Below are 13,918 nucleotides of genomic sequence, written 5' to 3'. Positions count from 1 at the left end.
CGATATTACATCAATCAGGCCTTCATCTAGTTAGTAATTTTCTTGTTATTTAATACTACGATTACAATGACAAAATGTTGCCTAGTGGAAAATTTAAGTAAAATATTGGAGTGCCATAGCACTTATTGAATTATCTCAGAGGTTTCAACATTATTTAAAAGATAGTTCACTCGCATTCTAAGTAGTTCTTGCAACTCACGAAGGCGAGTGAGCTTTACTTGTTTGTGTACGTGTATTGTAACATAACTGACATAACGATAGTGTGATATCCTCAGATCATAGAAGGGAATAGATGTGAAACGGGGGCGTGGCGCGTGTCTCCGCGATATGCCCAGAAACGAACATCGGCCGCGTAGCTAGGTTAGTCGCAATTCAGTCGTACTAAGGAAATGTTCTCCGATATTTTGGATAATGCGTCGTTACGTGCAATAAAACAAGTGAAACGAAGAACTACAGGAACAATGGAGTCATTTACTACATGTAAGTATTGCAAATCCATTGGTATTTTGCTTATAAATAAAAAAAACTAAACATTTTTACGAACGAATTCAGTGCCGTAACAGTTACTGCGATATCGAAATCAGTGGTGATAAAAATTATAACACACTTGTACATTGACGATTTAGTTAGCAACCACTTTATGTCATGCTCAACTACTGCGCAATGTATTTAATTTCTTCCGATATCCACTGTCGTGTGAAAATACACAGTACGGCCGCATGTGCCGGTCGTAACATAGTGCCGTGCTCGTGTTCTAATGCGGTTTCCTATTATCGATAAATAGAAGTAAATTATAATTTTCTATTTTGTAATTTTAAATAAAAAAATGATGTGTTACTTGCGATTATAAGATTTTACAAAAAAAATAATAACAGTAGAAGTAATTAGTAACTGTCAACTATGTAATTACTATAAGAGCTAGTTGAAAGCCTAATATAGGAATTATTTTTGATAAACATTATGCGGTACGCAGATCGCCATAATTAAAAAGTAAATGCGTGATAGTAGTTAATAATAACGTATAATAATAAAAAGGTTTTCATACATAAGCATTTTGTGAAATCAGTTTCGTTCGAGCCTTGCCCCTAGCGATTTAAAGTATCGATATCTTGTCGACTCCATTTTGTCTTTGTTCTCTCACTAGTTTTCAAAGTGTGCGTCACGTCACGCGGCCATTGATTGGCCATAAGGCATGCCTTCTGGCCAATCACAGCACTTTTAAGCCGGTTGCACATTTGTTGTCGTAGACTCTCAGTCGCTTTGTTTTTACACAGTTGAATGTGTGTGTGGGAGCTGTGGTGGGGGAAATGTGGGGACACTGGTTCTCGTTGTAGTTACGCGCGACTTCATATCTATTCTCTTTCTATGATCTGAGGTGATATCTATCAAAACTTTTGAAGAACGAACAGTAGTGAGCCACCACATATTGAATTTCAAATGCATCTGTGCACGGATCTGTTATTTTAAGATGTTTTTTTTTTCGTACAGCGGCCGAGGTACCCCCTTGCTACACGGGCGAGTCATGGCGTGGCGTCACACTAGAAGAGTTCGCGTCGTGTCCGTGGAACTTGGCGAACAACAGGCAGACGCGAATGCTCGCCGACTTGGCGCTCGTAGGCTGCTACAACGGCACGTTGCGGCACCGCAGCGGCGACAGCGACAGAGTGCTGCTAGCATCGGCCAAGAGGAACTTGGCCGCGATGGCGTACTTCGGTCTCACTGAATATCAAAAGGTAAGTTTCAGATTCTAGGAATTAAGTTTGGTCAATTCGCAAAGAGTCGCAAGATATGACGCTTAGAGCATGTCAAGCGATTCCATAAATGAAAATGACTCGATTTGATGTTGTTGTAGCAAGCTTCATTACTAGCATATCATTATTCCAGTGGATCCTTCATTTGTTTGACGCCCACCGTGTAGTTCCAATGATAGCGAATATTGTTTTAACTTGAATAGCGACGTTTATTAAAAGAACTTGCGTCCTTTCCTCGAACGTCATTAATATACAAAATACAATAGCTCTAAATAAGTACGGCCGACAACAGGCAAATTTCCCAGAATACCTAGCTGTTGATGAAAATAAATAAGTTGCGTCGCCTCCTCAAAATTAATTGGTCTGTCTTCGGTCAATTTCATCAAGAACTAATTGAATTTATGCCCTGAATTGAGATTGGCTGGCATGAACTCACGTTCAAACTTGTTACAGTCAGAAAGTTGTAATGTCACATTAATTCAAGTGGAAAATATCTCACTTCGCTTATGCTGTCGTAAAAGAGTTTGCGCAATAACTCATCCCGGACGGGAAATTAGGCGGGACCTGCCTTCTTGGAGACCTTTCCAGGAATTGTTTAGAGCTGTGCCTCACCGGAACACTGTGACGTCACTAGACAACTTTTTAATTGAATGACTGTGAGGGCTATTGAATTAAGCGGCTGAGTGTACTTTTAACACTAGGATGGTTAGATATTTAAAAAACAATCTGAAATACTTATATTATGATAAAATACAGGATACTTAATCAATAGTAAAAAGTCCGAAGCAGTAAATTAAATGATCAGCAGTAATCAATTATTTTCAACTAATCTCTTTAATCTTAAAATATTTTTTTTTTAATTTACTATAATTATGTTTATCGTCTATTCATGTTTTTTAAATTATTTTGTTTAGTAGAACTTCTAACTATTGGTATCCTAGTGAGATACAGCCTTATACTGTAGGGAATTTTCCAAAGCTGTTACACAACAAGGGAGCAAGAAATTCACCCTAGTTTCAGCGAGATTATGCGAGCGAATTATTCATACTTTTTATCATATTATTAATTGTAAGGCATACTGAAGTTTGCTAGCAAAAATTTCCCTTTGCAAGCCATAAGTTTAATATTATGACAGTCATTAAGAGGAAATGAAACAGAAGAAAACTTTTATGCGATGCGATGCAAGCGCAATTTAGTATCTTTATGGTCATTGCTTCTTGTTGAGTTTATATTCTTCTCGAAAGATAAACTGGCTTATGAGAGTTCGAAAGATTTTATAACTATGTCTAACTTAGCAAGAAACTTGATCTTCAGTTATTTAAGTATAATGGTTTCCTGAAATAATATAATACTAAGAAGTAAAATTTGTATTTGAAAACTAAGTTTTATTCTTAGAATATTTATCTAATTTCATTTATAAGATATTGTCAGTACCGCTACTTATTTGTCAGTTGTTGATTTTGATTCACTCTCAATATTTATTATCTCTTCAGCATTTGCCAACAGTGTTCTTGAAGAATAGCAAGAATAAAGTACCTGATTAGACTTTTAAATGTTGAAGACCATATTATTTTCTTCTCTCTCTCTCTCTGTCTTTTCTACTTATTGTGCAGGTATAGGATGATTCTGAATGAATTTCACACTGCGAGTAAGTCTTCGTATGACCTTAACCTCACCTGCTAAATGATCGAAGATGGAGCACGTTTTCAATAAATGCTTATTCACTGTATTTGAGATGAAGCACGTTTTAAGAATGCCTCTTTATACGAGGGTTGAAAACAAATATTGGGTACGTAGATAGACACTCTTCATTGCATACGATACGATATTGCTTAATATTGGCAAGTCCTATCGCTATGAAGCGATGCACTTTTGTTCTTAATTTTGTTCGTAGACAAAGGCCTCGTCAAAGGTCCGGCCACTCCAGCGCTATCCGCATCCAGGTGCTTTCTGCAGCTTTCAGTCGTCGGTTGTTTTCTGGTCCGCGGTCGCCACTCTAGAACTTTTCTACGGTCGTCAGTTGATAAAATTCTGCGATTTGCGTAATTAAAAAATAATTCTCTCGCCTAAGTACATTTGCGATATTAGTAGGACACAGATCAGCCTCCGCATCCGGGAATAATGTCTGATTTATTACCGTTGCGTTGATATAATGTTAATTAGTAAATGCGCCCGGGCCAGTCGGGCGACAGGTGTGGGCCGGGGGCCCACGCCGGCAAATGCTGAATTATTTTCATTCGTGTCTGCGATTGCTAAACTGATACTTAATAATTGGAAGCGAAACAATAAATTGTGTTACGCACTTCAAGTAATTTATTATGATACATTATATCTTACAATTATTTTATTGAAAAAATGGGTGTTAATTAAATAACCTAATTGTATCAATTTCGATTCGATTAATGCTGATTGATTGATGATAATGTTCGATTAGCGAAAGGTCTTGGGTTTTTGCCTGCAGCAATAGCTATAAATATTGAGTTTCACAATCATCTCTCAACTTATAGTGAAAGATAAATTAATATCTAAATCAGTATTATTTACTCGATATAAAGCGTTTGCTGATCACCATCATCTCTCGATATAATTACCACTGTGACTGTCCATTGTTAGAAACATAATAAAAGGGCTTGTTACTAACATACTTTTGAAACTCCAAAATCAATAAATGAAATGCCGCTTTCAATTAAAACCCTAGTAGTTATGATGAAGACTTACAAAAACAACTTTACAAAACGATATACTTCACTGATAGTTACCAGTTTGATATAGGATCAATTAGATTTTATTCTCTCACTGAATGAGTTGATTTAAGAATAATTATGAATTAAGGTGAAAATGTATCTGGAATCGCTCCTCTACCATCGAGCTCAAATCTGTCCTTAAAAAGTATCGTTTAATGGGTCCATATTGGCTCACCTAAAGTTATTTACCCGAAATTGTTCTTACTAACAATTTTAAATCCGAATGATCACTCTTCCTAAAATTTTTCATCCTAAAGTTTTCATTCATACTATTTGTAGTGCTACCGGCGATGTTCATAACACTCATGTTTCCGAAAATTGTAATTAATAATATCATTAATGTAATATTTAAACTCCTACTGTTTTTTATCATAACACTTTTATCCCTAAACATTACCATAATATTTTCACTCATACCACAGAATAATAATAAACACTACGTACGTTCTTCGCGAATGGAACGTAAGGCCACAGTTCTAACCTAACCTAAACCAATAATTAATTATGAATAGGACCGATTCGTTTCTGGAACTTGACTGAATGACTGGAGCGGGACTCTGGCTTCGCTCGCTCGGCTCGTGCGTTGTGGTCACAGTTCTAACCTAACCTAAACCAATAATTATGAATAGGATTCGTTTCTGGAACTTGACTGAATGACTGGAGCGGGACTCTGGCTTCGCTCGCTCGGCTCGTGCGTTATGGTCGCAGTTCTAATTTAAGTTAAACCAATGACTATAAATAAATAGTACCGTGGTATATGGCTAAAGTGTTATTGTTTAAAAATGATATTTTGATATTCCTGAAGATTTACTATTTATCTCAATGAATTATCAAACTTGAACTTTAATACATCGTCAAAGAAAGAAATCTAAACAAAAAAGATATGACTTCGAATAATAGTGTAAAATATGGTTATGTTGAGAAAATATAGGAAAACAAATAAAAGTATAATAGATGTTTATTGCTAATGACATTATGAAGTTGAATGATTAGGAATTATGAACATTAGAGACAGACTACTTAGGAATTGTGATTGTTAGGATGAAAAATTTTAGGAAGAACATTTTCGGATTTCCAATTTCCGGAGTTGAAAATTTAGGTGAACTTTGGTGCACCCTCGTTTAACCCTTATGTTGACCCTTATTACCAGTCAAAAAGATGTTCGATAAATCAAGTAATTTTTCCAATCTCGATGCGCCCGAATCGTGTTCGATAGTAGGGGGGGGCGGACTATAGTTATCGGCGTATCTCGGCAGCGCGCATGCGTGCAGCAAATTACTGCCACGCCGTAATAAATACCAGCTCAAACGGAAGGCAACGTTAATTGCCTTTATCGTGTTAGTGCGACGCAATAATCAACCCGTGTGATACTATAATGAGTGTCGTGAAAGAACTAGCCCCTGTACTTACTTTGAGTACAATCTACAACAAAATGCATACATTGTAGCTTTTTTATTCATGAAGGAAATTTCTGTAACATAGTAGCTGAAGTAGCGGCTGTCGTAGACTTAGTTATCGCGGTGGCTGAAATGTGGAACGAGAACATTCGGCAGAAGTAACGGAGTTGATAAAAAATGTAGAATTTAAATGCAAGAATGCTTGACTCAAAGAGTGGTGTAAACGGGGTTACAGTGAAGACCACAACTCAAAAACGTAGTCTTTTGTAGTAGAATGCCCTCCAGCTTGTTTAACTGACGATCTCAAAAAGTGCAGGCAACGGCTGGATTAAAAAAAATTTGGTTAAAATGATATACTAACTAGACAAAACTATTTGTATAATGATATAAGTTGCGCTTCAAACGCGTTGTCTGCAATCTGCATACAGTTTCGGTTCGAATTCGATCTACGCCATAATAACTAGATTGCCTAGATTGAAACTCAAGCATAGATTCAAGCTTCATAGGTTGAATTTCAATATTTAGATCAATCAGACACGCTCGAGCAACAAACTCCTTAATATATGGATAACAAAAATCATTTTAGAATACAAAACTAAAAAATTTTACTGTCTCTGATACGATCTTAAGAATGAGAACATTATACTTATTTATTTTATCAAAATGTATTATTATATCATTTGAGATTTTAGGCGATGCTTACTTAAAAACAGTTTCACTGTTAGTCTTATTTTACTTATGTTTATGACTGTACTTCAAAAGTAATTTGCGACCTTTTTGCGATTCATCAGATATTTTAATGCCTTTAAATAAAACATCGAATGTAATTATAAAACATGTGAATAATTGCTACCCTTGGCAGTGATCGTAAATTTATTGCTGTAAACGCAAATCTTAATAAGAAATAACTCCTTGCATCGTAATCATACATGTGAAATGTACTTACTAAAATAGCCTACTTAAGTACGTACTTACTTATCTACTTTTAGAATCAATTTTGTAGTAAAATAACCAGATTTTACATGAGCTCACAACAGTCATCCTTGAATAAGATTTTACAACAAACAGAACATTATAATAAATATTAAAAAGTAGCTGAACCAGATGTCAACGATACCATCTGTGGAGCCCGTAACGATTGCTCAAGCGAGATATTTATCAAAATGGTTACGAGTTTCACGTTAATTAGTTCACACGGAACAGAACAATAATTACTAACACCTTCAGTTTAGCATGTGGCCAAGAAGCATGTAAGGCTTGCTCCTCCCGAGTGTTTTCTTACGAATGAGGATGAGAAATGATCGCAATAATTCATGTCAGTTATTACTTTAAGTTTCAATTTATTTTCATGAATGAGTTTAGAGAATGACAGTTTCCCGTAACATGAGCTTCTTTTTCTTCTTCTTATTTTGTTTACCGCCAGGTCTGGAATATTGGCCCACGGATTGACCTCCCCGATGAATTCCGCTAAAGTCACGTAACTACACGGCAAAATGGAAAAAAACAAAGGAGAACGTGCACCGTTAACATTGACAGTGAAATATAAAACATGAACTTGTTTCATAGCTACTTAGTTATAATATTTCACTTGACAAAATCAACTGATACAGCAGATCCTTTTTGCAGGACTGAATTAACGGATCTGTCGATACAGCATTGTATGTCGTTCACATCTGTGCATCTGTCGAATTCCGTTCCGTTTCACATATCTAGATCGCTTATCCATGGATAGCATCTGCAGGCGTTCGCACTTCCCCAAACATCTTCGTGTACGTGCTCTTTTATACTGTTCTCAACGTCCAGTATTTGTTAAAAAGGGATGTGTAAAAATATCGGACAAATATTTTCCAACTCGCTTATACATACAACTAAAGATGGCGCCAGCAAAATTTAAAAGATTTGTTTAGCTAACGGGGGGTTTATTGTATGATATTACCATTAGATACATATAACTTTCAGCTAAATTTTTCAGTATTGATATATGTATTAAAATAATAATCTTGAAAAAATCAACTAGCATTTATCGCACAGTCAGCATAGTTTATGTGTATCTCACTGCCACTTCTCCATTCCACTTACTTTACTCTTGATTTTTAAACCTGAAAGCTGTTTTGAATAAGGCAGTTCTTTGATGCTACCAAGACGTAGAAAACGCTAACCTGAGAGCGCAGCACTTCGGAGTTCGGAGTCTGAAGCTGAAATGAATAATTCTATGTATTCGCGTATACTAATGCTTGGGCGGCATTAAAACTGCATGGCTTGTAAGAACCCGTGAACAGGTAATGTGAATAATAAATGGCACGTGGCGTTCTGGCGAGGTTCTGCTGGGGATAATGCGACGTGGCATGTTGCTAAGAGCCCACACAACCAACTTAAAGCGTAACCGACGTCGCTAAAGCACAAACGCGACAGCAACGGCACTGTCGCGTTAAAATGACGTGATCGAATTTCCCCTTTTTGTTTTTCGACCAGGAAAATGTACGTTCGGGGACGAAAACATTGCGAGCGTGCGAGAAACTTTATTTCTCCTTTGTTTTCGGTAGATTTGTTCTGACGCGCTGTATTTGCTTTGCTGTTACTACGTAATTGATTCGACCTAATTTAATTATTAGCGAGTCGTTTTTATTGAACGTGCTGATTTGTGGAATCTTAGGAAATTAAACAAAGTTCTAACTAAAGCGTAGCTTTTAATGGAAAAGCTCTTGATATCGGTTCTCCCATGACAATCGCAGGATTTATGTGTGGATTCACAAAAGGTGGTGAAATTGCAATGTCACCTGTGCTGTGACCTGATATTGGCGGCGTGATAGCACTCCAAGGGGCACGTGCCCGGAGGCTATAGATGTCCCCGATGTTCCCAGTGACCCCGACGAGATAAGCGCCGCCATTACTCGCACTTGGATCATTGTTGCCGTATCTGTAACGCCATTTGTCGGAATTGTCGTGCCGACCCCGTCGCAGTTTTCTTGTCCCTATAAATATTCATAGCCGTTCTATGGCCATTTGTTTTTAATGTTTGTCCGCCGATCGGGGTGAAGAAGCGTTTTAATTCATTAAGCTTTATTGCGAGGGCTTTTGTAAAGTATTAAACGGCTAGCTTTGGGCGGCGCGGCTCTGTGGATTTACAGCGGGTTCAAATTTATGTCTGTTTAATCGGAATACCCATGGAATTGTTCCTCAGCAAATTAGTCCATACAAAGAATTGAAAGATTAATGAACCTTTTGTAGTCAATTTAATTTTAAATTCATTTGGAAAACCAAATTGAAACGTCGAATGATGTATCCTCAAAAATAACTAATATTTTCTTTCGCAGATCTCACAATACGTGTTCGAAGAGACGTTCAACCTCCGCTTCGCGGTGCCATTCACGCAGCACAACGCGACGGTGTCGGGCGCGACGCTCGCGGCGCTGTCGCCCGCGCAGGTGGCGCGCATCAAGCGGCTCAACGCGCTCGACCTCGAGCTCTACGAGTTCGCCAAGAACCTGATGTTCAAACGGTAAGCCACAGTGGACCGTATGTCTCAGCACAGTAGGTCCACATTAGCTAACGCAGCACAATGCGACGGAGTCGAGCGAGAAGCTCGCGGCGCTGTCGCCCGCGCAGGTGGCGCGCATCAAGCGGCTCAACGCGCTCGACCTCGAGCTCTACGAGTTCGCCAAGAACCTGATGTTCAAACGGTGAGCCACAATGGACCGTATGTCTCACTACAGTAGGGCGACATTAGCTCACGCAGCACAACGCGACGGTGTCGGGCGCGACGCTCGCGGCGCTGTCGCCCGCGCAGGTGGCGCGCATCAAGCGGCTCAACGCGCTCGACCTCGAGCTCTACGAGTTCGCCAAGAACCTGATGTTCAAACGGTGAGCCACAGTGGACCGTGTGTGCAGCACATTAGGTCGTCTTTAGCTCACACCACAATCCAATGATGGCACGAATCAAGCAGCTCAACGTGCTCGAACTATTAGAGCTCGCCAAGTATTTGTCTTATTGTAAAGCGGTGAGCTACCATTAACATAACAGATTGATTCACGACTTTTTACTGAAATCTTCATGTAGAAGATGTGACACGCGCTTGCATCTTATCTTATTCGAGCTCCTGAAACTCAAATCCAAGTGACGGACCACGCTATACAACGGAGAAACAGCTTAACGCAATTGGGTCAAGCACAAGTAATCTTCAACTCTCGCTTGACCTGCAGCTTAGGAGTTTGTCAAAAACCTACAATTCAAATTATATTATTACCTGAATTAAGCACTACCTTTTTGAGTTTGTATAATGCTGAAATTTTACTTTATCAACGGTGCTTATAACGAATGTTTAACATGAATTTTCCTTTTTTAGTCATGTTCTCTGAATTAAAACAGGTACTTACGCTTAATTATATTAATTAGAGTGTAAAATGTGAATCCAGCCTCGCCCAAAAATAAAGTCTAACCGAAACAGGCAATTCATAATTAAACAGAGGAATAGCTCGCCTTTTCGACCAAAATACACAAATAGGCGACGACCGAGTTTGCGGTATAGGTTATGTCAGGGTCTCGGATTGAACTAGTTCACTATTTTTACGGCGATCATTTTTGACACTGTTACCCGTTAATTAAGAAGTTTCTAACCGAGCTGGTAAAGTTTCTTGTGTAATTTCTATTTACGACAAGGTTAACTGGGTGTTTTGTTAGTGTTAGTATATCTGTTACGTCTGTTACGTTAGTACTACTTAATAGGTCAGTGGAAATTATGCATTCGATTCAAAGGAGTCAGGTGCGTATAGATTGCAATGACGCCTACTCAGCCCACGCACTGCCTTTGATCGCACAGCCAATCACAGTGCACCTAACATTTCCTTTTCTGTCCCAGATTCGAGGCCCTCAAGAAACGTGACTCAGACTTCGAGTACAGGTGGCGACACCTAGGCGAAGTGTCCCGCACCGGGGTCACCGAATTCGATTGGGACAGCAACCTGGAAGATGCCACCACTGAAAAGTACCGAGGCAAGTAATCTGCAGGACGAACCCCTCGGGGCTATGACGTCATACCTAGTGCGTACACTAGTCAAAACTGCACAGAATCCGTGTTGTATCGTAATAACGTTATATCACACTCCATGTTTACGTCTAAGACGTGATACTGTTAATAGAAATGTACAAATAGGTGAAGTTTACTCTCGTAATTAATTGTCTATGTATAAAATGTGTTCGTGCTCAGTTCCCATGAGTTATAAATAGCCGATTACATAATCTTATAGTTCACGTTTTGGTAAACGAACAATCTCTGAGTGATTCGATTGTGGATGTGTTTATACACATAATGTGCTTCAAATCCATCCCTTGTACATATAATCTATATTTTTATTACATTATTGTATTACGTATAACGTTGTTGAGTAAAGTGAATGTTGATGTTTGATAGAAACAGGGTAGGTGATGCATCTAGGATGAGCCCAACGAAACTTAGCTTTTAGTTTTATCTTGTAGTAAAGTAGCATTTTATTGTGACACACGGACACGTTGCGCTACGAATGGGTACTTTAGATGTGAACGCGGGAAAGGTATCTTAAATAAGAAGGAAATTTCAACCACTAAAAGTGTCTTTGGTGTTATATTTCACAACGATACCGCGAACCTTTCTGTGAACACGCTTGACCGGCGATCGAGGGCGGGAACTGACACCATACCACTTATACAGATTCATAAATGAAAAGAAGTAAAGAAGTATTTAAGCTTTAAAATGACACTTTTCATTTTCATAACTTCAATGTTAAACAAACATGTTTGATAAATACTTTACCAATTTAAATCTAATCAATTGAAGATACCTAGATTCGCTTTACATTGAAGTTAAGTCGATATTCGAAACTCCTTCATTGAAGGTCCTAGCCTGATTGATTTCGTTGCGGGCACCTAGACAGCTTAGTTTCCCCTACACTACATCGGTCGGGCGTGATTGGCGGTCAAGCTTTGGGTTCCGTACTTCGGTAAAGGGAACAAAGGGCATATGCATTTTGGAAGTACATTAAATCTGTGACGTTTCCGTGTGTCGTACGCTGGATACTGAACACCAGTGAACCGTTCTTTACAATACATTGCTTGCTCAAAATGTATAAAATGTTTAATTAAAATAAATTACCCTCACACACCTGTGTACATCCATGTAGATAGGTTTAATTTGCATTTCGGTCGACGACTCGCTGGTCAAACAATAACTCATACTAAGTGTTACAACCTATGTAAATAGTGAGGTGTATTATATACAATTTTCTCATTTAGGTTATCGAAAATTAATCTTGCAAGTATAAAAAGAAAAACATATTTTTGTGGCAAAAAATATTGCTCTATTATTTTTAAATTTTAGACTTATTCTTAGATTAATATTGGTTCAATAGTCGTAAAAATCATCTCAGTTAAAAATTAGCCAAAGAACAAAATGACATGTGCTATAAATACTTTATTACTCCATATTGGAACAATTTAGGTTAAATTAACTAATTTAGCGGTTGTATCCACGATGGTTATTTTTATCTAAATCTAAACTCGAAAGTTTTTATCGCGTTTGTGTATCGGAGATAAATGGGACACAAAAAATTAAGAACTTGTTGGTCAATGATAAAAATCTGAACACAATTTTGTTTAAGAGCGCTCATCCATCATTGTTATCGAGATCTCTCTTAGTATTGTATAATTCCAAACCAATTTCGTTAATTGCATAATAAAGCTTACACCGCTGAAATAACATTGTAGTGTTCGTAATAACATACAAAATAAATAGAAGATAATGACCACTTAATCTTAGCTCGCATGCGCCCGGCAGTTATCTCCGGCTTAAATGTGATATGGACTCCAGTTACATATTCAATTTACGTGAGAAACACTTATACGGCATAATAAACTCGCATAATTGCTGGTGTTGCTACTAAATATTCATATAAACTGAAAAGCCATCATCGTGGTTCGCAAATCTTGTTTTTATTGTTATTGGGGATAGTAGTACCTACCTACCTGTAGTTTTAAAGCAAAAAAGCAGCTGTTTTATGAAATAACGTACCGTCGACACAGCGCACTAGTTTAAACCTTTTTATTGCAAAATAGTATCTAATACAACCGTATAAGATCCCAGATTTTTTAAGCTATACAGGGTGGAAACGTTAAGTGATCTCACTCGATTATTTCTAAACTATACAAGATATTGAAAAACTGGTTACTGATCCTGAAAGTGCTTCAAGAGCTCTTTCAAAATAAAGGAAATTCGTAGGAAACTCATGCATTTTCAGATAAAATAGACATTTTAATCACGAATGCTACCGTTTGTTGTTTTGTTATTACTGTGCCAATAGCATTTATGGTAATCGCTGTTTCCATATGCATTTATTCATGGTTTCACTGCGATTCCTCCAATAGTGACTTCATGGATGATTAGTGTTCCGTTAAAAATTACATTCACTCGGGTTGTTCCCGCTTTGGGGGGTTTTGTTTGGTAAACAGACATAAAATCTAGATCACAGCATTTTTTATTTTTATTTCAGTAAACGCTGTGACTGTTACCTATATTTTATAGTGTACATAGTGTTTACTATATCCAAAAGTGGTTGAATGTTCACTGAAAAGAAATAAATGTTCGTTGTAGTGTTCGAATGAGTGCCGTAGTGGCCGGCTCTTGACAATAAGATTTATAGGTTTCACTACCCTAATATACAGTAACTGTCGTGTTGTAATCGACTATTACGCTGTTTTTAAAATGTAGTTTGTCCTCATTTACGGGTTAAAATTTTACATCTTTATTAAATTATGTTTTATTGCATTTTAAAATTTTCAATCAATTTAATTTTTTTTTATCAATTTCTGAATTATACTTAGGGTTTCTGATTTCTCGACCTATTTTTTTTCTCGAGTTTCGGGAATTCTCGAGGCAAAAGTCTCGAGTTTTCTCGGGTCTCGAGTCTTTTTATTAAAACTGTTGAAATCGGCTGAAATTTGATAAAAACACAGGTTTTTTTTAACTTAATACACCTACTTACTTTTATTGCACAACAA

The 13,918-nt window shown here is 37.6% G+C and overlaps 1 protein-coding gene across 1 annotated transcript in view; it reads left to right on the top strand.

Moving 5' to 3' along the window:
* LOC135084054 (heparan-sulfate 6-O-sulfotransferase 2) overlaps window positions 1-13,485 on the top strand; it is an 87,928-nt gene extending 74,443 nt beyond the window's left edge. Inside the window, exons 6-8 of the mRNA XM_063978800.1 lie at window positions 1,489-1,733; window positions 9,207-9,391; window positions 10,749-13,485. Coding sequence (XP_063834870.1) covers window positions 1,489-1,733; window positions 9,207-9,391; window positions 10,749-10,890 — 572 coding nt within the window. The 3' untranslated portion in view covers window positions 10,891-13,485. The remainder of the gene's footprint in view (window positions 1-1,488; window positions 1,734-9,206; window positions 9,392-10,748) is intronic.
* Window positions 13,486-13,918: the final 433 nt, after the last annotated feature.

Source organism: Ostrinia nubilalis, chromosome 2 (assembly GCF_963855985.1).
Source record: "Ostrinia nubilalis chromosome 2, ilOstNubi1.1, whole genome shotgun sequence".
Taxonomy (NCBI): Eukaryota; Metazoa; Arthropoda; class Insecta; order Lepidoptera; family Crambidae; genus Ostrinia; species Ostrinia nubilalis.
This window is presented reverse-complemented; position numbering and strand designations above follow the sequence as displayed.